The sequence below is a fragment of the Pecten maximus genome, chromosome 17, assembly GCF_902652985.1.
Source record: "Pecten maximus chromosome 17, xPecMax1.1, whole genome shotgun sequence".
Lineage (NCBI taxonomy): Eukaryota > Metazoa > Mollusca > Bivalvia > Pectinida > Pectinidae > Pecten > Pecten maximus.
Window position 1 is genome coordinate 9696111 of NC_047031.1, and position 25045 is coordinate 9721155.

The window sequence follows — 25045 nt, forward strand, 5'->3', positions numbered from 1 at the left end:
AATATTGATAACAAACTTATCAAAATCAAAGATGCAGACAGGCGGCCATTTTGTTGTCTATATAAGATTCAAAATCAAATGTTCACATCCAGGGACCAATGGAAACTACTAGATATTTGAGAAAAATCCTTCCATCACTTCTCAAGGAAGTTGTTTCAGTAACAAACTTCAAGTGTGAAAATCAAAGATGGCCGCCAATTTGAATAACCTACATGTATCTGATGATGGTGTACTTAAAGACATACAAGTCAAAACGTTATTGTGTATACATTAAAAATTTATTCCACATAAAAACATTTCCCACCATATAAACAATTCTCAATAACAACCACAAAACTAAAATTTGAACCCTTGGACTCTACACTGGTTCATTACAACATTTCATCACGATGCTGATATTATTATCATTTATTCTTCACTAAATACAATTGTAATAGGAGTGGAAAAGTGCACGGTCAGACCGGGATTCGAACCCGGGACCTCCGAGCACTAGCCGGATGCTCTACCGATTGAGCTACCTGGTCGCTGATGATCAACCCGGTCCAGTTCCGCTACACTCTTCCCTCCTATTTTTTTTAAGTCTTCGACCCCGAAGACTTCACAATTCACAACCCAGGTTCGGGTATCCCCTTGTCAAGTATTCACCTCACTTGAAACAAGGTTTGGTCACAGGCACCAAATGTGGTAGGAGTGGAAAATACACTGCCAGACCGGGGTTGGAACCCGGGACCTCCGAACACTAGCCGGATGCTCTACCGATTGAGCTACCTGGTCGCCGATGATCAACCCGGTCCAGTTCCGCTACACAATCTATGGAATGGTTGTCCACAATAAACATTTAGTCAAACTTCGATGTTTCGAAATTCAAGGGACTAACAGAGAAAAACTTTGAAACAGCGGGACTTCGAATTATTCATGGTTGACAATAGATCAATGTTTTCTTGATAATGACCATATCTGTTAACGTTACATGTCCTCGGTGTCTTCGTGTTGATTGCCAACTGTCAGGCTCACATGGAAAAGCTTAATTGATTTACCTCCAACACAAAATTAAAATAAATACTTTTCATCAATTCAGAATTGTATTAAACGAACTATGTATTGTTTACAAAACAATTATATCACGTTTAACAGATAAAGCAAATGAAGTACAATGCACACTTACGTTAACTTTTTTTGCTGAAGACGTTAGGTGCATATATATATATAAAATGCGGAATGCCGATCAGTTGAGAATGCATGATTGAATGACAAATAATCGATTTATATGGATTATGTATAAGTTTGAAACGTGACACTTTGAGTATGAGTGAAGACATTGCTAATTAAATGTTATGGCTTCTAAATACACAATCTATACATTGGGCCTGATTTTTAATCAACCCCATGATTGGGAGTAGACAACAGTACACGCTATCGTAATCCCTATTGTCTGAAAGAGCGTTTGTGGAAAAGGTGTGAAGTCTTGCCGCGGGGTCACGACAAACACCTGTCCACTGGTCAGTACAGGTAAATTTGTTGTTCAAATCATGAGATGTCAATTACCTATAATATAATATCAAAAACTTCGATTTGTAAAAGTTTAAATCACACATAGGTTCGTTAGTAGCGTTACATAGTGAGGAAATTCGGGACCAAGTAAATTTGAATCAACGAAGTTCGAATCATCAAGGTTTGACTGTGTAATGAGTTTTTTTACTTTCAAGTTAATTATCAATGCCTACAAACAACAGTAATTCAGTGAATAAAATAAATCTAGAAAGACAAGGTATGGACAACTAATTGTATTAATCTGTTTTATCCTTTCAATCACAGATTTGTTTCCCATTTTACCTGTGCAAGATTTATCTTCCCCTAAAATAACCTAAATGTCCAAAACGCCTCAAAATACAACAAAAATGGCATGTCTATCCAAAATATTATGCAAAATGGAAAACATTTGTAGAACAATGAAAAAAGCAAAAATTGCAGAAAGTATGGAAACTCTATCATTAAAACATCTAATAAAACACTGTCACAAAACATACAAAACAGCGGTATTGATAGAGATGCCACTTATACAAAACAACGGTATTGATAGAGAAGCCACTTATACAAAACAACGGTATTGATAGAGAGGCCGCTTATACAAAACAGCGGTATTGATAGAGGGGCCACTTATACAAAACAGCGGTATTGATAGAGATGCCACTTATACAAAACAACGGTATTGATAGAGAAGCCACTTATACAAAACAACGGTATTGATAGAGAGGCCGCTTATACAAAACAGCTGTATTGATAGAGAGGCCACTTATACAAAACAGCGGTATTGATAGAGATGCCACTTATACAAAACAACGGTATTGATAGAGATGCCGCTTATACAAAACAGCTGTATTGATAGAGAGGCCGCTTATACAAAACAGCTGTATTGATAGAGAGGCCGCTTATACAAAACAACAGTATTGATAGAGATGCCACTTATACAAAACAACGGTATTGATAGAGAAGCCGCTTATACAAAACAGCTGTATTGATAGAGAGGCCACTTATACAAAACAACAGTATTGATAGAGAGGCCACTTATACAAAACAACGGTATTGATAGAGGGGCCACTTATACAAAACAACAGTATTGATAGAGAGGTCACTTATACAAAACAACGGTATTGATAGAGAGGCCACTTATACAAAACAACAGTATTGATAGAGAGGCCACTTATACAAAACAACGGTATTGATAGAGAGGCCACTGAAATCTATTTACAATATACCTGTATGACTGACAGCATTGTTACAAGTAGTAACCTGTGTCTGCAAAAAAAACGTTGTTTAAACAAAGTAGATAATTGTTAGTTAGTAGACTTCACAGGTGAAAACTGCAAAATGATCACCATGAAAGAAAAACGAAGATAAAATCACCCACAAGTTGGATATTTAATTATACCATTATTGAGGCCCAGGATATCAAATAAAATAAGAATTCACCCACAAGTCGGATAATTAATTATAGCATTATAGATGACCCAGGATATCAAGTGAAATAAAAAATCACCCACATCTGATGTGTCATTACACCATTATAAATGTCAAGTAAGAAAACAAATGTTTTTTTCCTGATCAGATCCTTCTTTCTCACATGATATGCTCAAAAATGAATTGTTGTGTTTTGTATTTTGGAAGTATGTGAGCAAAAAAAAAAAGATACTGAATTATGAAATACCATAACACCACACAAAATGTCTTTTCTGTACGATCCCTCTACTGTAAACAACATAAAACATCATACCTTTTATAACAAATTTTTACAATAAAACAAAGAAGCATCTGTTTTGTTTAACATATATAATTTATATATACTACACAGTGTACAAGTATATCGGATTCATTACCTCTTGTTCCACACAAAGTGTGCCTGGGTGAAATAAAATCATCATATCATTTTAGCAAACAATGACTTCTATCCAGACAAAATTTACATGGGAGCTCACTGTACTTAAATATATACAAGAATATGAAAATCTGATTTTTTTCTGTCTGTAAAATATTTGATATCACTAATCTATTTGTCAGTATCAACATTTTATATGTAGTCTCTGTCATAGAAAAAAAATATACAAATGTCTATATACATGTCACACACACTGTTAAACAGGTTTTTGTTTTTTGTTTTTTGGGGTTTTTTTTTTACATTGATTTTAATATTAAATATTCTGATTACATGCATATACATTTAACTCAACTGTTTTGCATAGCATGTAAATGAAAGGAAGCTTGAGATTAGAAATAATCTCATCACTTTTACACAACTGTACAATATAGAAACACATCGTATGATTTCTAGATGGATAAGGTTAATATATACCAGTACAGTATTGAAAACTTCGTAACAATTTCATTGATGACAGTTGATATGTATAAATAATTAATCACAAAGTTGTCCAGTGAATTCCTCCGTGTAATATTTTACATTGTCCAGTGAATTCCCCCGTGTAATATTTTACAGTGAATTCCTCCGTGTAATATTTTACATTGTCCAGTGAATTCCCCCGTGTAATATTTTACAGTGAATTCCCCCGTGTAATATTTTACATTGTCCAGTGAATTCCCCTGTGTAATATTTTACATTGTCCAGTGAATTCCCCCGTGTAATATTTTACAGTGAATTCCCCCGTGTAATATTTTACATTGTCCAGTGAATTCCCCCGTGTAATATTGTCCAGTGAATTCCCCCGTGTAATATTTTACAGTGAATTCCCCCGTGTAATATTTTACATATGTCACTAGTAACACATTGTTACATACACATTGGCTGGGCCAAAAATTGATTGTGACGTCATGATATGGACAATGATATGATGTCATGAATTGTGAACAATGCAACAAAATAGCTGTCTCCATTTGATTTTAATCCCTCAAAATTTTGTCTATAACTTGTCAAAATGGAAGTAAATTGAGCGATGTTAAATAAAGCATCTTAAATCTGTTTTGATTTCTAATGAAATTTTATGAAACTAGTAATAGGCTCGCGAAAAATAATGAGATATCTCCGAGTGATCTTGGCGCCTACCATATAACCTGTCCTGAGTAAGAATTTCTGGTGACAAGAAGAGGAGCAGGTCCAAACATTTCTTTTTTCCTTTGATATAGGTCAAAGGTCAAACTGTAGGTCAGACTGATCTACATTTGATACATGGTTCATCGCCCCACCTAGGTGAACCCATACCCCAAGTATGAAGTTGAGGTGAGAAGTAACCAATGTAGGAGATGGAGGCCAGACAAACTTTTCCTTTGATGTAGGTCAAAGGTCAAACTGTAGGTCAGACTGATCTACATTTGATACACGACACACCGCCTCTGTTATGTGATCCTATATAACAAGTATGGAGTCCCAGTGACAAGTAGTGTAGGAGATCATGTCTCAACAAGATAAACTGAAGAAGGACGGAAGGATGAATGAGCATAACGAAAATGGGAGCACGTAACAATTCCTAATCTTCTTAAAGCTTAAAGAGAGGGGTTTTCCAATCCATAAAACCTGGGCCCATGAGTCAACAAAGTTTAAAATTCAGTAAAACTTATTTTTTAAGTTCATTATCGTATTTTTTGATAATTACATTGTTTTAACCTAATTTTATATTAAAAAAAATTCGTCAAATTTGCAAAATTTTGTGTATTTATTGTATGTTTCCAGCATTCTCACAGTGATCTTACCTGTGTGATTTTATGGTACACATTTAAAATATATTTTAAGTATTTTGAAACAGGCCTTTTCCTTGATTCTCCCCATTATTTCAAGATGGCAACATATTTATTTTTTGTTTTGTATTTGCCATTAGTATGAGCAAATTAATAAACTTCAAGTAACTGCAACCATTTATATCATATAACTGATTTATTGTGCTACCTCACGGAAGGATACTGCCAAAGACATCCAGCAGGACACCCCACTTGGTCACATTATACTGACACCGGGCAAACCAGTCGTCCCATTCCCAAAATGTTGAGCTTTCAGCAGGAGTAGCAACCACCATTTTTAAAGACTCTGGTATGTCTCGACCAGGGGTCAGAACCCAAAGCCTTCCTCACAGAGGCGAAAGCTCAACTAAAGGCCAAAAGTGAGGCATTGTCAAGAGAAGAAAGTTCTTTAGTGAAAGGATTAAAGATGGAGGGCAGTGTACTAAACTCAACAAAAAATGTCCAAATCTTCAAACACCCACATGATCTAGATTATATCAGTAGCACACGCAAGAACTTGTCACTAGAGTGACCTCCCTTGTTTAAACCATATGACTGTTTATAACAATATATAACTTGTCACTAGAGTGATCTCCCTTGTTTATAACAATATATACATGGTCCTAATGATACCAAAAATGATGATTTTCCAGATAACAAAAAAAAATCGAAAAATTTCTGAAACAACTTTCAAAGATACAGAACAAAAAGAGTTTCCAAGGTAACTTCAGATCTCAAGCAACACAACTATTTCCATCTTCATTCAATAGCTTTCCTTAAAATTTTGAAGTATTTCTTTTTCTTTGGTCTTTAAGCCTTGAATTGAGTGATTCCCCTTGTCAGCAGCATTGTTCCTCTGTCCTTGCCAGACTTTAGCGGGCCCGGCAGGTTTTTCATCAGCAATCACTTCTGGCTTCCTCTGGAAGGTTTTTGAGGATTTGCCTCGTAGAGCGAGTAGGTTGGTCAGTTTGCCCTCAGCTTGATTCATTTTGGGTAAACTTTCCTGGACATTCAAAGTCTTTGGGTTTAGCTGGGCGTTAGAATTCGAAGCTTTTGGGTTTAGCTGGACGTTGGAATTCGAAGCTTCTGGGTTTAGCTGGAAATTGGAATTTATTGTTTTATCACTTAACTTCTTCACTAATGTGTCAATATTTCCTTGTAAAGACTTCAGTCTCATTTTTTGTTTAAAGGCTCCTTCAGATAAACCAGGTCCTGCCTGTTGTTGTCCAACCAACACACCTTTATTTTGTACTATTTGCTGCGAGACTCTTGGCACTTTTACAGGTTTTCCTGGTTGTTGAAATTCACCTGGTTGTTGTTGTAATTCACCTGGTTGTTGTTGTAATTTACCTGGTTGTTGTTGTAATTCACCTGGTTGTTGTTGTAATTTACCTGGTTGTTGTTGTAATTCACCTGGTTGTTGTTGTAATTTACCTGGTTGTTGATGTAGTTTACCTGGTTGTTGATGTAATTTACCTGGTTGTTGTTGTAATTTACCTGGTTGTTGTAGTAATTTACCTGTTTGCTGATATTTGACCTGATCAACCTCTTTTCGTCCATTCTGCTGTTGAAATTGTCTGATCCCCATCTGTTGTGAACTTTTCCCTAGTTTCATGTTTTGTTGAGGTAATTTTACTTGTCCTGTTTGTTGAGGTGATCTAACTTGTCCAGGTTGTTGCTCAGAATTTCCTGGTAAAATCTGAGGTCTTCCCCGTCGTTTAAGTGGATGTTGATCCCATAGAATCTGTTGCTGTTTCTGTTGGAGTGACTGAACCATTGCTGATGTTTCCTGATAAATCCGGTTAGAAGATTTCTCCAGTGGAGTCTGTTGTCGAGATGTGCCTGATCGAGTTTGTTTAGAACCTCTTGAATTTACTCCATTTTGTTGTTGAACCTGCAGCTCTCCGTCCCTAGCTCTTTGTTTAACCTTGACCTGATCATGGTCATACTGAAGCTTGATAATCCGGCTCCATCTTTTCCTGTCTGTTGACCTAGAATTAACAAACGTAGACAAGATACAGATGGTTCTTGAATTACCACATGATTGGTGAATATTGCAGTTTGACCTCATTTGTGAAGAATTGTGCAGATAGGTTTGAATAGTGATGACTTTAATGGCATTTGGGGAATGTTTATAAGTCAACTTTTGTGAGTATAATTCCATGCTTCCATGTACAGAAATGAAAGAAAATAAATAGCAAAATTGGCATGAGACTTATTATGACTGCCACTGCAATAATTAAAAATATTCTTGGTATCTAACTTGAATATTCTTTTGAGCCTGGTAGTAATGTGTAGATTTCTCAAAATGAAATTTATCTTCACAATGTATTAATCAGTAACTAATTAAAGTGAGACAACTCCAGATATATGACTCACATTGTCCTCAGGAAGATGGTATTGTCCCCCGTCAGTTCTGGTCCCCCCCTTGCATCCCTCCATGTTTTACCAAAGTCTAAGCTGTACTGAATTTCCAGACCAGGCGCCTCACTGTTCACTAACAGTTTCTTGTCTTTTACCCTGAAAAAATACACAATTTGAAGAATTTCAATCAATTACAACTAATTCAAATGTTATCTGAGATCTCATGGAATTTTGTCAATTTTCTAAGTGTATTCCATCTATAGAAAGTACAATCTATTTGTCACATAATTCTAGATTAAGTGGCATAACATCATATGGTCATATATTGGCAATGACTGGTCCTAAAACTCCTAACAACATCCCAAAAGAGATGCTTCCATGTTGTCAAAGAATAAAACTTTTGTTACAGATGTCTGTAATGTACGTAGTGATGTAAAATTTGTCAAAGACACCTGTAATGTACATAAAGATGTAACTTTTGTTATAGATGTCTGTAATGTACATTGTGATGTAACTTTTGTTATATAGGTCTGTAATGTACATCGTAATGTAACTTTTGTCATAGACACCTGTAATGTACATTGTGATGTAACTTTTGTTATAGACGTCTGTAATGTACATTGTGATGTAACTTTTGTTATAGATGTCTGTAATGTACATTGTGATGTAACTTTTGTTATATAGGTCTGTAATGTACATCGTAATGTAACTTTTGTTATAGACACCTGTAATGTACATTGTGATGTAACTTTTGTTATAGACACCTGTAATGTACATTGTGATGTAACTTTTGTTATAGATGTCTGTAATGTACATTGTGATGTAACTTTTGTTATAGATGTCTGTAATGTACATCGTGATGTAACTTTTGTTATAGACACCTGTAATGTACATTGTGATGTAACTTTTGTTATAGATGTCTGTAATGTACATTGTGATGTAACTTTTGTTATAGATGTCTGTAATGTACATTGTGATGTAACTTTTGTTATATAGGTCTGTAATGTACATTGTGATGTAACTTTTGTTATAGACGTCCGTAATGTACATCGTGATGTAACTTTTGTTATAGACACCTGTAATTTACATTGTGATGTAACTTTTGTTATAGATGTCTGTAATGTACATCGTGATGTAACTTTTGTTATAGACGTCCGTAATGTACATTGTAATGTAACTTTTGTTATAGATGTCTGTAATGTACATCGTGATGTAACTTTTGTTATAGATGTCAGTAATGTACATCGTGATGTAACTTTTGTTATAGATGTCTGTAATGTACATCGTGATGTAACTTTTGTTATAGACGTCCGTAATGTACATCGTGATGTAACTTTTGTTATAGACGTCCGTAATGTACATCGTGATGTAACTTTTGTTACAGATGTCTGTAATGTACATCGTGATGTAACTTTTGTTATAGATGTCTGTAATGTACATCGTGATGTAACTTTTGTTATAGATGTCTGTAATGTACATTGTGATGTAACTTTTGTTATAGATGTCTGTAATGTACATTGTGATGTAACTTTTGTTATAGATGTCTGTATGTACATCGTGATGTAACTTTTGTAATAGATGTCTGTAATGTACATTGTGATGTAAATCTTTCTAGATATTGGTAAAGAACATTGTGATGTAATGTCTGGTTTTTTCATTACATCAAACTGCAGGAAATAAAAACATTTGATCAATAACGTGATGTCAACAATAAAACTTTCCCATTGTCCTCATCAACCTGCACCTCTTGTAACCTTGTGTTGTTAATGTTTTGTTAGTAGTCAAAATCTGTCATACAAAACATGATAATGGGAACAAGCCCTTGAATATCAAATCAACTGGCAAATATAAACACCAAAGGTTGGTGAAGAATGGATGTTACTATTAAGAAATGGAAAATTAACAATTGGAAAATTGAGATCATCAGGCTTATCACATACATGCCATACCTCCCGGCTTGAGACAAAATCTCCCTTATTTTCAAGTCATTTATTTCCTCCCGGGAGGAGAGCCCAAATTCCTGTATTTTGTAATTCCCTCCGGTATTTTTGCTGACGCCATTTTTGTTCAGTAGTTTTTCTCGCGAGATTTAATGAGATTTGGCTAAATTTAGTGATCACGTGATCCATCTGTTCACATGATCACACGTGATCCATCTGTTCACGTGATCACTCAATCAAAATGGCGCCTGTTGGACATGGCTTTCACGAAGCTCTGGCTAGTGTAATGTTTGCGCTAGAATATCTATCACCATGAAATAAAGGCAAGTCGCTTACAAACAACTTTAACACTCTTTGCTAACAGACTTGAATTATTGTTTGTTTTCTTTTACGACCATACTTTGATGATGGTAATTGATACAGAGCCTGGTCAGACGCAAAATCAGACGTGTTTTTTATATAACATGTATATCGTTGATCAGTGATAGCAAGATAAAATTCGATATTTTCTTTTATAAAACTATAAAAATTAGCACATCTGTTGGTCGTAGTGGTCAATCATGATGTTTACAATGACTGTACCGTCCATGACACAGACAATATACAAAATCTAGAATGATCGTGATAAGATTTACTGCAGTCTCCCAACATGAACATCTTCAGTTCTTATGACTTCATGTACATGTATACACTTGCACACTTGGAATATTTTTATATCTAAATGGTCCAACATTAGGGATCCGACAGGACATTTCATGGTGATTTTTACAACTGATGTGTTCCCTCAGAGTGGATCAAGCTTTCTCATTTTAAGAAAATCCAAACTGATAAATGATTAACTTTCTTGTCTTAATCTTTAGCTACATGTAATTATAATATACCCTTTTCAAATGCTGTTATGTAATATGCATAAAGCTGTGAAACTTTTTGTGTTACATAAAAAAAAATAAAAATTAATTTCATATCATCAGAATCTGAATGTATACTTATTGCATTTTTTACCTTATACAACTTTTTGTTGTTTTTATATATAATATGATTAATATCCAAAATAAATATAAATATTCTTTATCACTTTTAAAATTAGTTTATTGCTTTAAAATTGAGTAAAAATGTTGATATTCATGTTGTGCACAAATCTCCCTTATTTTAGGCAAAACTCCCTTAAAATAATCATCAATCTCCCTTATTGGTCTCCTGAAAGTATCATACAACTTAGTTGTAAGCTATTTGCTGTTTTTATTTTTAAAAATTTAACAGATTTGAATGTTTATAACTTGCTGTAGAGAAAGATATAAATACTGTAATAAGTTTGAGTCTATTTATAAAATGGAATGTAAAAGTGCTGTAATATGTTACCCCTTAACATGTACGACTGGCGCCTCAACAACTAGTAACCATCCACATCAAGCACGGCCAATAAAAACACTTACACTGCCCCTGGAGGCGGGATTCTGTACTTGATACCGAGGCTGTCCAGGTATGGGTATTCCTTGTACCCGATTGTGTTCACAAATCTTGACCAATCAGCATCCATCTTTGTTCGCCTCGCTGCCACGTCACTCTCACTCTCCCATGGAGCATGGTGCCAGGCTCTCTCCGCCATGGCAATGACCCGAGGAAACATTTGATGATCTGTGACATCACGTGACCTCAACAATTCTCCCCATAGATGGCACTCCATACCTGTAGCAAAGGTCAAGAACACACAAAACCTAACTCAACGTCGAGGAACTCAAGGTCGAGGAAATGACACAGAAAATCAAATTTCCTATCAGATCTCTTCAATAACAAACAAGTCGCCTATAGGACATGAAATCAACCCAGAACAGTGGTCCTGAACTTGGTCAATGAGACTCAAAACCCTATTGCACATCTGTATTTCACAAAGTATCACAGCTTATTACAGAAAAATTGCCACTATATAAGTGACCTAAATATTTCCAGTGTTTTTGAGAGTATATACTCAGTTCTATTTTTAAAGTCACAGAGACCTTGACTTTGAACTTTTAAACCCCTATTCCAAATCTGCACATCAATGTGTAACACTATGGTAAGTGTCACGAGGGGTCGCGGTGGCAGAGTGGTTAAGGTGCCCCGACACTTTATCACTAGCCCTCCACCTCTGGGTTGCGAGTTCGAAACCCATGCGGGGCAGTTGCCTGGTACTGTCTGTATAGGTCGGTGGTTTTTCTCCAGGAACTCCAGCCTTCCTCCACCTCCAAAACCTGGCACGTCCTTATATGACCCTGGCTGTTAATAGGACGTTAAACAAAATAAACCTAAACCAACCAAGTTTCATGATGTTTGGCCTTTTGGACTCTAAGATCATCTCTGAAAACAAGAGTTCAGACAAGGGAGATAATTACACATACCAACAATATTTTCTGGATTTTGAAGGGTAAGACACTCTTTTCCATTACAGATTTGGTCCTTGGTGAGTGGTTCACCCATGATGGACAGGTCAGCATTCCAATACATTTGAGCAGGTATGAAGGAAAACACACGCTGTAAGTCAATGAAGCGTGTCGCCCAGTAAAGTCCGACCTCCTCGGGGTCTGGCTCCTGAGCATGGTCAAAGTACAGGTGAGTCCCCTGTGACATCACAACCTGAAAAGAGGAAGGCGGATAACTGAGAAGAGCTGTGTATCGCAAGATGAGTGGCGATACCATTCGTATTGCGATACAGGTATTACAATACGATACATATCACAACATATGAGAAGCTGATGACCCATCAGATATGTGGTATTCCATCATACAGTAGTCATGTTTTGTTTGTGGTATTTTCAGAATATTTGTGTATTCATCTACATTTGTTACAAAAAACATATGTTTGGTCTGTTTCCCACAAAGCTTTCTTAAAGTTAGATCATTTGGATTTAAAAGAAATCCAACAGACAGCTTTATAAGCTGCTGGACTGAGCCCCACTCGATTTGCTCTCTTCTCAGAAGAGAAGCCTTCTAAGAAGATCGCATTCCGTTATATGTAAATCGAGTAAACCGGAAGAATATAACACAAAACAAACAAGTTTTTAAGTTTTCTCAAACACTATGACACAAACCTGTACATGTATGTGTCATATATCTTTCTCTAGTGAAACTCATCACTCGCACACTTAAAAACATGGTCGCCGCCATCTTGGAAGATAAATCTTCTAGCTTCGAGACGGAAGAGGTAGAAGATCTTCCAGAAGCAGAAGAGCTACAAATCGAGTGACCGGAAGATATATTCTAGAAGGAGAAGAGTGCAAATCGAGTGGGGCTCTGGCCTTGTCAGCCATGTTGTTTACTACAAAATGTAAGCTAACGTTGGTCAAGGGAGATAACTACAAATTTTCAGGTATCGCAATACAAATCAAGGATAGACGATGCATTGATGCACCACTCTGTGAACCAATACACTGATGCATCGGTGAATTGCTACACCACTATAATTGAGGACAGAAAAACAAATATTCAATTTAAGGGAGACAAGAAATCCTTGAAGCACATATTTTGTTATGGAAGGGAGATAACTGACAGGAGAAAGCACCCGAAATGATTCTCACCTTGTAACCAGCATTGGCAAGGTTGTAGGCCTGATTCCCAATCCCATACTCCCACTTGTTGTTCCAGGGATAAGTGTAGATGTGCCTGTAATAACATATCGATATATAAGAGGCCCAATGGGCCTTTATCACTCACCTGCCTCTAATGCAACTTTATGTTGATCTGGAGGTTATTTATGCAAAAGCTATAAGCTGATTACCACTTTATTCAAACACTAGGGCTCTACATGGCTATAATATGTAAGTGATGTTTCAGGAAATGGTATACACTATTTCTGACAGAGCTGATATTACTCATTGAACAATGGTGAATCATAATGTAGGGTTTGATTTGCATAGATGCATTGTCTCGATGATTTAATGATATTGAAATACCAAAAAAATGACCACTGTTGGAGTTTTTGTTTTAATGCCATATTTGGCCCGTGTGACAACTAAAGTAGGTCAAGGGCATTATTTGCAAGATACAGGCCCAATATCAGGTCTCTTAGTTTTTTGGATATTTAGAAGAAGTTCTTTATAAGGACAGACAATGGACGCCACAATAGCTCACTTGCTTTTCCGGCAGGTGAGCTAAAAATGGCTACTTGTCAGCCATTTTGTTTTCCATTCAGTTTCAAATTATAGACTTGCACAACTATGGACCAAGCCGAACCTACATAAAGATCCATTTTTATTAGTACATGCTGAGAAATAGAGGTAACATTCTTCAACTGTCAAAATTCAAGATGGTGGCCTGTCTGCCATTTTGATATCCAATCAATCAAATAATCAAACATGCAAAACTAGTGATCAAGGGTTACCAACAAATGAAATTTGAGAGAAATCTATGCAATGAGTGATAGCAATAACAATCTACAACTGTCAAAATTCAAATTAACCTCCTGTCAGCCATTTTGTTTTCTGATCAGTTTTGAAATTAAACAATTAAAGAAAGATTTGTGGAGAACTTTCTGAGAAACAACAATAACAAGGATTTTTTATTGAGAGAGGAACGTACAGACAAACTACCGACAAAGGGCAATTTAAATTGCCAAATATCTGATGATGTGCACTAAAATGCTCAATTTTCTTTCGTGATGGCTATTCCTAAGCATTCAAAACACAGGATTACAGAACTTATACTGTAAACGTGGTTTTTTTCAGGGGCTATTAATTTCGCGATTTTGATACATAAACTATACGTGCGGGGTAATTTTCGCGATTGACCCACCTTCGTTTGTAGTTCGAGTTTACTCAAACTGATATCAAAATAATACATTTTGGGAAAATTTTCGCGATCAAAAGGGATCCGCGTTATTAGTGTAAATTTCCACATTTACAGTAGATCATTATAGTGAAACATACCTTGACTTCGATCCAAACAGGTCTATGTTGAACGGTACCGACGTGTTCTGGTCGATGATGCCATCCTCCCACGCACCCAGCTCAAGGTCTAGTTGTCTGGCTATCTTAGCCAAACGGACCAGAAAATACTCCTTCCATTTCTGAGGAGTGTGTACATCTGGCTGCAACAAGGGAACCAGTCTTGTGATTCAATATTTTACATCTTAAAGTTATTAAACTTCTGATCAATATTTTACATCTCACAATTATTAAACATCATCATTCAATATTTTACATCTTTAAGTTATTAAACATTTTGACTTAATATTTTACATTTCACAATTATTAAACATCGTCACACTATATTTTACATCTTAAAGTTATTAAACTTCTAACTCAATATTTTACATTTCACAATTATTAAACATCATCATTCAATATTTTACATCTTAAAGTTATCAAACATTTTGACTCAATATTGTACATTTCACAAATATTAAACATTGACAGATCTAGACTGGGGCCACGGTGGCCGAGTGGTTAAGGTGTCCCGACACTTCAACACTAGCCCTCCACCTCTGGGTTGCGAGTTCGAAACCTACGTGGGGCAGTTACCAGGTACTGACCGTAGGCCGGTGGTTTTTCTCCGGGTACTCCGGCTTTCCTCCATCTCCAAAACCTGGCACGTCCTTAAATGACCCTGGCTGTTAATAGGACGTTAAACAAACACAAACCAAACAAACCAAATGACAGATCTAGACAAGAGATCACAGAGGGATCTTGGCACCCACCAATGAATAAAATGGCAGAAAAATAGCAACACTTAGCAGGGATCCCTTCCGTAACATCCCAATCAATTTCCAGTTCAATTGTACCATCACGCAATTCAGAACGACCCAAAAAATAACAACACTTAGTTAGGACCATCTCAAGATCATTTCAAGAAACTCAATTTCACTGGTGGAATTTGGGAAGAAGTTTAACATAGGTGCTGTTCAGGAAAAACATGACTGTTCAATCATGTTACAAAATGGCTGCTTTGTTAAAATTTCCACATGGCGGAAAAAAACAACATTCTTTCAGCTTCCCTTCCTTAACATTCCCATACATTTTCAACTAGATGGTAGTGGAACTAAAGAAGAAGTTTAAAATGATATTTCAAAGATTTCGGATTGACTCGAAAAATAACAGTTAACATTTGGTCGGACCATCTCAGCATGATTTCAGGCAAGACTAAGAGCTCAGACCCACTAGTGGAACTTGAGAAGAAGTTTGAAATGTGAAAAGATTATGAAGGTGGACAGGCGACAATGAGATACATTCTGTACTAAGCATGATGACTATAGGTCATCCCGATCCTTTGGATCAGATGACCCAAAATGCTAGAAGAGACCTTAGAAGAACTTTCTGTGAATTAAAATTACTAATGCTACACAACACCTAATTTGCTTTCTGGAAAACAGAGAAAATTCCTTCCAGTGCCTCTCAGGAAATAGCAAAATCAAGTATTGTTTATGGATGGACCACAGATGAAGAGTAATTTGAATAGCTTAACATCTGATCATGATGATGTAACGAGCTGCCTACCGACACATACCTGTAATGAGCTTGTCAGACAAGCACTGGAGTTGACCCAAGCCCCTTTTGGAACTTCATCACCTCCAAAGTGGTAAAAGGTCAGAGGTTGAATATCGCTGTGCATAACCTTGAGTGATTCCATCACATGTCTGAGGAATGTGTATGTTGACTCCAGACAAGGGTTGAGAGCTGTCTTAGTAAAGGACTGCGCCGACAGGTAAACCGACCTATCACCAGAAAAAATAACACACAATAAAACAACCAATACAAATCCAGTTTTGACATATATTGTACATTGAGTTCTTTTTCCTGTCATGTCTGTGATGTAACACGGGTACGTATAATCGAAAAACAGCCATTACTAACCCAGAGGAATAATGGCCATTATTGTACGAATACAGCTGTAAATGCAGTTTTTTTATCGATCTATGCCTCTCTGAAAGTTCTTGACAAAATGCAATCTTAACCTGAAACTGGCTAATTATTGCACAAGAGGTTAACATCGCAAATTGACAACCTGGTATAAAAATAGAAACAGTATTTTGTACCAATCATATGAGAGTATTATCTATCATCGAGCTGTAATCATTGTAGACAGTGCGATACCCTCCTCAGTTATCTCCCTTGGATACACTACACAGAGAACTGGTAGCAAGTCGTGGTCAGATTCACCATCTATACAAAATTGGTTTCCCTCCACTGAAGGATAGTTCAGACTAAATATGACCAAATCCTTTCATTCTTACAGAAGGATTTTAAAGAATGTGCTTTATTTTTCCTATTGGGCCACCCATAGTTTATACAAAATTGGTTCCTCTTCAGCAAAGAACGCTTCAGACTGAACTTGATCTAAAAGCATTATGTCCTTTATGACAAGTAGCAGTTTAAAGGACTTAATTCCATTTACCCCTATTGGGCCCTCTCCCTCCTGCCCCAAGCTGGCCAGAGTCACCATTTATGCATAACCCCTTAAAGGATGTTTCTAACCAAAGTTGGTTAAAATCCATTCAGTCCTTTATGATAAGTAGTGATATAAATGAAACGTTGACAGACAACGGACACCCACGCCTGTCGACAGACAGACATATATTAATTTAATATCAATATTAACCGATCAGAACTTACTTATCAGCCAGGTCACTGAGAAGGTATTCCCTGGCCTCCAGTCCCTGACCTTTCTCACGGAGGTCATAGTACCGGGCCTCCATAGCTACAATGGCCGCCTGACTGTGCCCTGGCATATCAATCTCTGGTATCACTTGTATATGAAGATGGTCAGCATACCTCAAGATCTCCTGGTAGTCCCTAACAGTGTAGTAACCTGTTCCTGGATATACAGCATCAGGGCCTGACCCTAACGCCGGGAATAGGCATCGCTCCTTTACATCACCGTGGCAACGTTTTGATCCTACCTATAGGAATATAAGTCACCAGAATATCTGGATAATTTGCTTATGTCAACCTGATATCTCCAGAAATCCATGTGTATTTGTATTTGATATAAATTGTTTATATTTATGGGTATTCATCAGCATGAATCTAAATACCAAGATACATGTATCTGGAGATAAGTATCAACCTATAGCTAAAAACCACCAGGATCCTACCACTCGGTCCCAATGAATGTCAAACCTTGTTACCCTGGAAGTCCCTTGTACAACTTATAAACAAGTTACTTACAAACTTCATCTATGTAATATTTAAACTTCTAACATACATGAAATAAGAAGTTTATCATTTTCATTTGAAATTTCAATAAACAGGAATGTCACTGCTTACCTGTGTGAGCTCAGAGAGCCCCGGTATTTCTATCCTCCATCCCTCATCGTCTGATAAATGTAGGTGGAATTTGTTCAATTTGTATATCGCCATAACATCCAAAAGACGTAAAACTTCCTCTTTGGGATGAAAGTTACGCGCAACATCCAGATGCAATCCACGATATTTAAAACGAGGTTGATCTGCGACCTTCCCAACAGGAACTTCCCACAATCCTGTGTTAACTCGACTGGTTAGGCTATAAAGTGTTACGGCAGCATAGAATGCTCCCGGTTTGTGGCTAGCGGATAAAGTGATGATGTTTGGTACGGAGTCAACCGTTACAGAATAAGCTTCTTCCACAGTTGTCGGAACACGCTTCAAAGGCAGAACCGTTTCCTCCACAAACGAAATGTAGTTAGACGCAGGCTTTACATTGCTCACTTGTAGTTTCAACAGATCTAGAAATTATAAAAGATTAAAACTCAAAGTAGAAAAGACTTTTTATCTTTCATATTTCTTACATTATATAAATATAAATTTATTAAAAACTTCAAAACAATTAAATTTAAAAATATTTCTCCTTATGTTCCGTATCCAGAAATTAGAAAAAATTAAAACTCAACAGACATTTTATCTTTCACTTTTCTTACATTACATAAATATAAATTTATTAAAAACTTCAAAACAATTAAATTTGAAAATATTTCTCCTTATGTACCGCTTGTGTTTCTTATCATTTATCGTCCTTGTAAAAGTCAAGGACACATCTTCAACATCTCAAAACTTAACCTCATTTTTAACTTCACTCAAATGAGTCAAAAATCTTTTTTCGCCCTCAACAAATAAAAATATGTCTCGGCATGTAAATGAAGAAGATTGGTCTCTAATCTATACCTGGAGGTAAACGATTTAAACCAAAGTCAGCAAAATATGTCAGAGGAGAAATTATACCTTTACACCAATCATTTGTACCATAAGTAAGTCATTGTGACAATGACCATTGGTCAAATCTTCAGTTTTACTGGAAGTATAAATTTATTACAGAAATCAATTAAGTAACTTACCTGCGAGGTAGCTAACTTCCTCTGAGAATTTCAAGTTGTGGAAAATTTTCCAAGTCTTTGTATCAATTTGGACTTTTTTGATTGGATCAAAGCTGACCTGGACAGGCGTTGGTATGATATGAGATCCCGGATGTCCAAGGTCACGTATCACTAAATTTCTGTTGAATCGATCCTCAGCCGTAAAGGGGTTGTATTGGTCGTTCTTACGTCGCTTCCATTTCCTGGGAGCATCAAAAGCTTGAACGAATGTAAGATTGTCATCTGCTGCTGATTGAATAAGGAGGGGTGTAATATTTGGTGCTGTCACGTACCAATTGGGAAAGAAATCGGATCTTGAGATAAGGAAAGCTTTAGCTTCCAAATGAAGTGTTATTTTATCGCCTGCAGTCCAGCCATGGAATAGTTCAGCCTCAGGGACGAGACGATACAGCGATCCTTGAACGTGGAATAAACGCAGAGGAGAATCCTTGATGAGAATCCCGTTTGGATACGGGAAATCGAACAGCTGAAGAAACCGTACGGAATGGAAGTATATCTCCCAGTGTCCATAGGAAATAGTCGCTGTTCCTGTATTGGTCAGGGTTGTCTGAAACCAACATGTGCGAATGCCTTCAGTATTCGTGAGGACTTCTATTTCTACTGTAACTTTGCTGGCCATGTATTCCACCATTGCAGCATCCTCCTTGGACCTGTGTTTGGTCCCGCGGGAGCTCTGGAACGCCAGCAGTGGGTGTTCTTCCGGAGCCTTAGCCTGGGCTAACTTAGCCAGTACCTTGGTTCTGTCCAAAGGCTCAACATGACGAGCTTTGGAAAATAAAAAAAAAACATTATGCAGCTTTCAGAGATTATTTTACGTGGTTAGGAAGGAATCTTTTGTTGCTTTTTGGAAGGAAATTGGTAAATTTGGAAGAAAATTGTGAGGAAGAAAATTGGAAAACTTGGAAGTAAATTTCCTGGAGTGAACTGAGGTTTTAATATGAAATACTTACAATTGTTGAATATTGGTCGATTATGGCAAGATATTTACATTTACACTACAGCCCCACTATATAACTTTACCAAGCTCACTTGGAAGTAATGAGTCCATAACTTCCAAATCTCTATTATGACATCATTATTATAGTGACATAATAACCGTCACGTCAGCGATAACGAAAGGTGGCTGTTGAAAAGGCTGTTCCGTCTTTGAAGATAATAATTTGTTCATTCATTATCAAAGTAAAATTCCTGGATATAGTCTTTCAAATTCATTGTCAAATGTAAATATAAGCATTGAACTACTTTCATTTGGAAGTTATGGGCTAATGAAAGCCAACTGGACAAAGGCAAATTTAATGAAGCACTCTACTTAAAAATATGTCCTGACTCTCTCGGCGCCTTTCTCTATATAGCAAGGACCAGCTGATCTCGGCGCCTTTCTCTATGCCTTTTGTGACCTAGGATCTGTATCAACTGACCTACCCTAGTGACCTATGACTTATATCAAGGGACCTACCTTTGGGTCTCACAGCTGGGACAAGAAATAGATCCTTGTTGTGTGCTGGGTTCCACTTGGGTACTGTTTTATCTACAAACAGAAAAACATCTTGATATATGTGCATAAACCACCAAATATCAGAGTAACTTCGATATAAACACACACAGTTTTCATGGTCATGTTAATAAAAATTAATATTTACAATTCGAATTTTCAGAAGCCTGTAAATTGTCCAATCACCAAACAGATTTCACAGTTGTATTTATCATGTCATACCAATCAGAAACCTCATTTTCTCGATTTTTTTGGTTTGTTTTGTTTTTTGGGTTTTTTTTTTTGTTAAAAAGAAGACGGGTGGCTTATTAAAAGTGATTATCTCAACACTCACGTTTCTTATATGTAACATTCCCAGAACCAGTACTGAAAAAAAAGAGAAAGATATGAAACATAAAAATCAATACAAGTCATTGTAACTTTCAAAAGAAATAGAAAATGCAGATTAACAAGAGGCCCATAGGGCCTGTATCACTCATGCAAATCAATAGCTCATGATCAATGAACACACATATGATGTGTAGCAGATTTAAAACTCAGAAACCTAGGAACTGCCGAACTGCTTTTTAACTGAGACAGAATACTTAAGTAAAATATGAATATAATTATATAGATATGCCAATTAAAAGTTTTATTTACAATTCAACACATCAAAGATGATCAAATACAAACAAGGGGCAATTTTCACTTTTCATAAACTTTTGCAAATGGTACTGAGAATTGTTTCTTTAATTTGTGGCTAGAAAATACCTTCACATTACTTCAAAGTTTGAAGTGAGGTTGATAAATTTTATAAAATTTCTTCCTTGGGAAATAAAAAACTTACCGAATATAATCCCGGGCTGCCAACAGAGCAGCTACAGCAACAATAAACAAGATGGCTACTCGGATATACCTGCTACTGAAATGGTAGAGGTTCGATCGACACGCCCTCGCAATCATATCTGAATGGGTTCCTCCATAGGTTACTCAAATCATTACGAGAACTGCAAAAAAGGGGAAATAACTCTGACATACGTTCACAAGATTATGCCATGACAAAGTGTTGAAAGTGACCATACAAAAGACATCTCCAGTTCTTGGCACTGATGACACGTACATGTATATATTATGTTACGTACCCAAACAGGTAAAATCTAACTAGAACACTGATAGGTCAACAAAGACCTCACATTGTGGCTACCGGTACATATTTACATTTGCTCCGCATTTCCCCATTGACACAATGCTAAGAGCCTAAAAGAGGAGTTGCAACCATACGCATATCACACCCAGTGGGTCATGTGACATTAAAAAAAAAGGCGGTATTACTTTGTGTTGGTTTTTTTTTTTTTTTCAAAGTTGACGAAATGGTAAGACAATGTAAATATGATATGTTAAGTTGTTTCCTTCTGTACCTCCATATTTGCTGGGCAGAGTGTATTGGAAATGTATAAATATCAGTATAATATTCGTACTGGGCTTTGATTTGTTGGATTCAAACCTTAAACTTCCCCTCCAATACCTAGGGTCATTGTCAGAAATGTATTTTGGCCCTGACCTTTGGATACAGATGACCTTGGCCTTTGAATCAGTGACCTTGACCTTTGGTCAGTTGACAGCTTGTTTATTCCTACCAACTTTGCTTCATAATGTCATCTTTAGTGAAAAAATACCAAATTTGACTGTGACATTTAACCTGGGACCCAGTGACCTTGACCTTTGTCCTGGATCTTCGGTCAGTTGACTCCTCCTTTAATTCTGACTAAATTTGTTCCATGATGTCATAACAAAGTGTTAATTAATTAATAAGAAAATGTAGAAAATTTTACCTTGACCTTTGGATCTAATGATATTGAGTTTTGACTTTGACCTTGACCTTAAGAATTTTATACGCCCCTATTGCACATCTGTAATTGACATTATTATACCTCATGTTTATAACAGTGCCTGTACTTAGCCGAAACGCATCACGTGGCTGGAAAATAAAACATCATATTTCCCTGAAGCGTTTGCCCCCATGGCGACCCTCATATTCTGCGATGCTGAGTTGTCTCCCTTCCAGTTGTTTACAAATGGCAGACGAACAGAAATGCAAACGTTTTTGTATTAGTTGAAAAAGCAGAAATAGATAAAATTTTGCAAAACAAGAATGCTCAGAACATGAATATATCTACAAATGTACACGCCAACTGTTTCCAAGGGTTTCTAAAAGAAACTCTCAATAACACTTTGACTTGGAATCATATCAATTGAGCGCTGTGATCACAGGGGTTTGTAATAATAATGATATTTTATACCTTCAGTTTATTTTTGAGTGACATCATTACTGACTATTTTTCGGTATAATGAAGTTGTCTTCCATCGTCAGTTGTGTTACTATATTATATATCAAATAATTAGCACAAATTTAATGTATCGTATGCACTATGTGTTGGTGATCCGAAGGTAGAGATTTGAATTTCCTGTCATTGTTGCACTGTGATGAATATTTATAATATGTGTACAATTTTTACATTATGTTCCATAATGGTTAATTATACCCTGTACAATATATATCCATGTCCAGTGGGTTGTGACCAGTAGTTGTAACTGACCAGGTAAATTTGTTCACCTGTAAAACCTAATCCCTGTTGGTTCCCTGGATAACATTACTGGTGAAACACTGAACAGTCATCCGATTTGAATATCAATTTCATTGGTCAATTTCTCCTGTGATCTCTCCTTACTGTAGGTGTTATTCACCACACACCTGGATCAGTTTAGTTTTGTATTTGTCCCTGAACAGACGGGGTCCTTTCAGTTGTTTCAAAACCCACCCTGAACCCTCCCTAAAAATCATGTTTAGGTCTAACGTGTAGGCTTAAATGTACGTCATTTAATTAATATAATCATTATTTATTTTACTCATGTTAATTATGTTAGAACATTTTCATGTCAATGGGACAGACATTATTGACAATAACAGTGTTTGTAATAATAATGTACATGTGTGTTTTCATGGATTTCAATTATTGTCTCCCATATTTTTGTGCTTGATTACAAATTATGTACTTTTGTTTGTAGCCCTTTCACCCCTCCTAAGTGCTTATAATTAACTATTAAATATAATGGACTTTCAGAGATAAATTGATCAGGGGTGAAAGGTCATTTTATGTTAATATATTCCATAATGTACATTAGTTGATGATTAAACTGCCAAAAGTTGAATTTTTGTGTTTGTAATATATATTGAAGGGGAGGTAATTCGCATCCATATACTGTATATGTAAATACATTACGATCCAGGTATTCATATCATCTAATAGACCACTTCCACGATGATCATGTCAGGGTATCGGGCTGACCATAACTGCGCCATTGAAATGTTCTTTAATCTTTTTTAAGAACGTCGGTGTGGTGCAGCAGTATAAGCTGCTGGTATTACTGGCTAGGCAATTGGGTGCTGTAGATCGTGAGTTTGAGGCCCGGTCAAGGCACGAGTCATTAAGTTGTCTGCCTTCTTCCTTTGTCAATTGTGTATAGGTAGCCTTATTAGCTAGTTCAACAATTAATAAATTAACAATATCACTGATGAACTGAAATAAAAATGCATTAAAACAACATTGTAAAATATTGCGAGATGACTTAAACCCCTGCCCTGGCGATCTACATGTACTTTAAAATTCACGGTCACCGATGCGCCTAGCCAGATATACCTGCAGCTTACACCACTTCACCACATCCACGTTCTTAGAAAGAACGGTTAAATGGCGCAGTGATGACATGATCAGAGACATATTGCAATGTGGATATTTATATACAGTATATTCAACACAGCTACGATACGGGTACCGCATATTGACTCTACATTTCGCACCGCAGGTAAACAGTTTAATATCGGTAGCTAGCTATTTACTACATGTACATTGTGTATTATAGCTTGTCATGGACTATACGACGGTACAGACAATCCACAATGTAGGCCTAACTGCATCACTTCATGTTTGGTATGTTATATTATAGCTACCTGACTTCCTCGATCCGGAGGACGTGGCCTGCAGCTTGCTATGGTCGGGTACCTCACCCGACTTGAATTTCCGGTTTTGTTGTTTACCACGCGACAATACGTGTGTTAACTAAATTTTTACCCCCCATTTAAAAAGTCCGGGAATTTAGCTCTTTTATGTTTGTGATATATGCACACAAAATAAAGACACGGTTTTATTTACACACAACAATAATATTATTTTTCTCGAGTTTGCATGATATATAGTTGGTGCCTGCAATTAATTTTATGCATGTTACAATCTTATTATCAGTGAAAATAATTTTTACAATATTTTTGTACTTTATCTAGTATGAACTATTAATATTAACAGAGACTTGTATATCAAGTATATATATACGTCTCTGATATTAAGAAACTACATATCATTGATATTTAGAAATATTGTTGATTTTTAGACATTATAATGACTCGGTCATTTATCAATATTTGGAAAAAAAATCCTCTAATTATCTTAATAACTGACTGGTATTTTTCAACATTAATAGTTATTTATCAATATCAATAAATGAGTTCTTGATATAAACAAGCTATAATCAATCATATTGATAAATTAATTATTAACGTCAACAGAAGTTTTTAATTATTAATAGTTTTTCCAGCAACGGCTTGTCATAGATTTTCATTTATTCATTTCTATCAGTCGTGATATGTATAGTCTGTGTTATATGCTTTGAGCTTTT

At 36.2% G+C, this 25045-nt stretch overlaps 1 protein-coding gene across 1 annotated transcript; it reads right to left on the reverse strand.

Moving 5' to 3' along the window:
* Window positions 1-259: 259 nt before the first annotated feature.
* Window positions 260-24408, reverse strand: LOC117315061 (beta-hexosaminidase-like). The gene is made up of 14 exons (XM_033869200.1): window positions 24324-24408; window positions 21162-21321; window positions 20670-20701; window positions 20300-20371; window positions 18805-19608; window positions 17759-18198; window positions 17105-17391; window positions 15999-16206; window positions 14423-14583; window positions 13076-13160; window positions 11900-12134; window positions 10958-11210; window positions 7600-7740; window positions 260-7211 (listed from the first exon to the last, which is right to left on the reverse strand). The coding sequence occupies exons 2-14, from the start codon at window positions 21275-21277 to the stop codon at window positions 5984-5986; spliced, it is 4062 nt and encodes a 1353-aa protein (XP_033725091.1). The 5' UTR covers window positions 21278-21321; window positions 24324-24408; the 3' UTR covers window positions 260-5983.
* Between the last annotated feature and the right edge of the window lie 637 nt (window positions 24409-25045).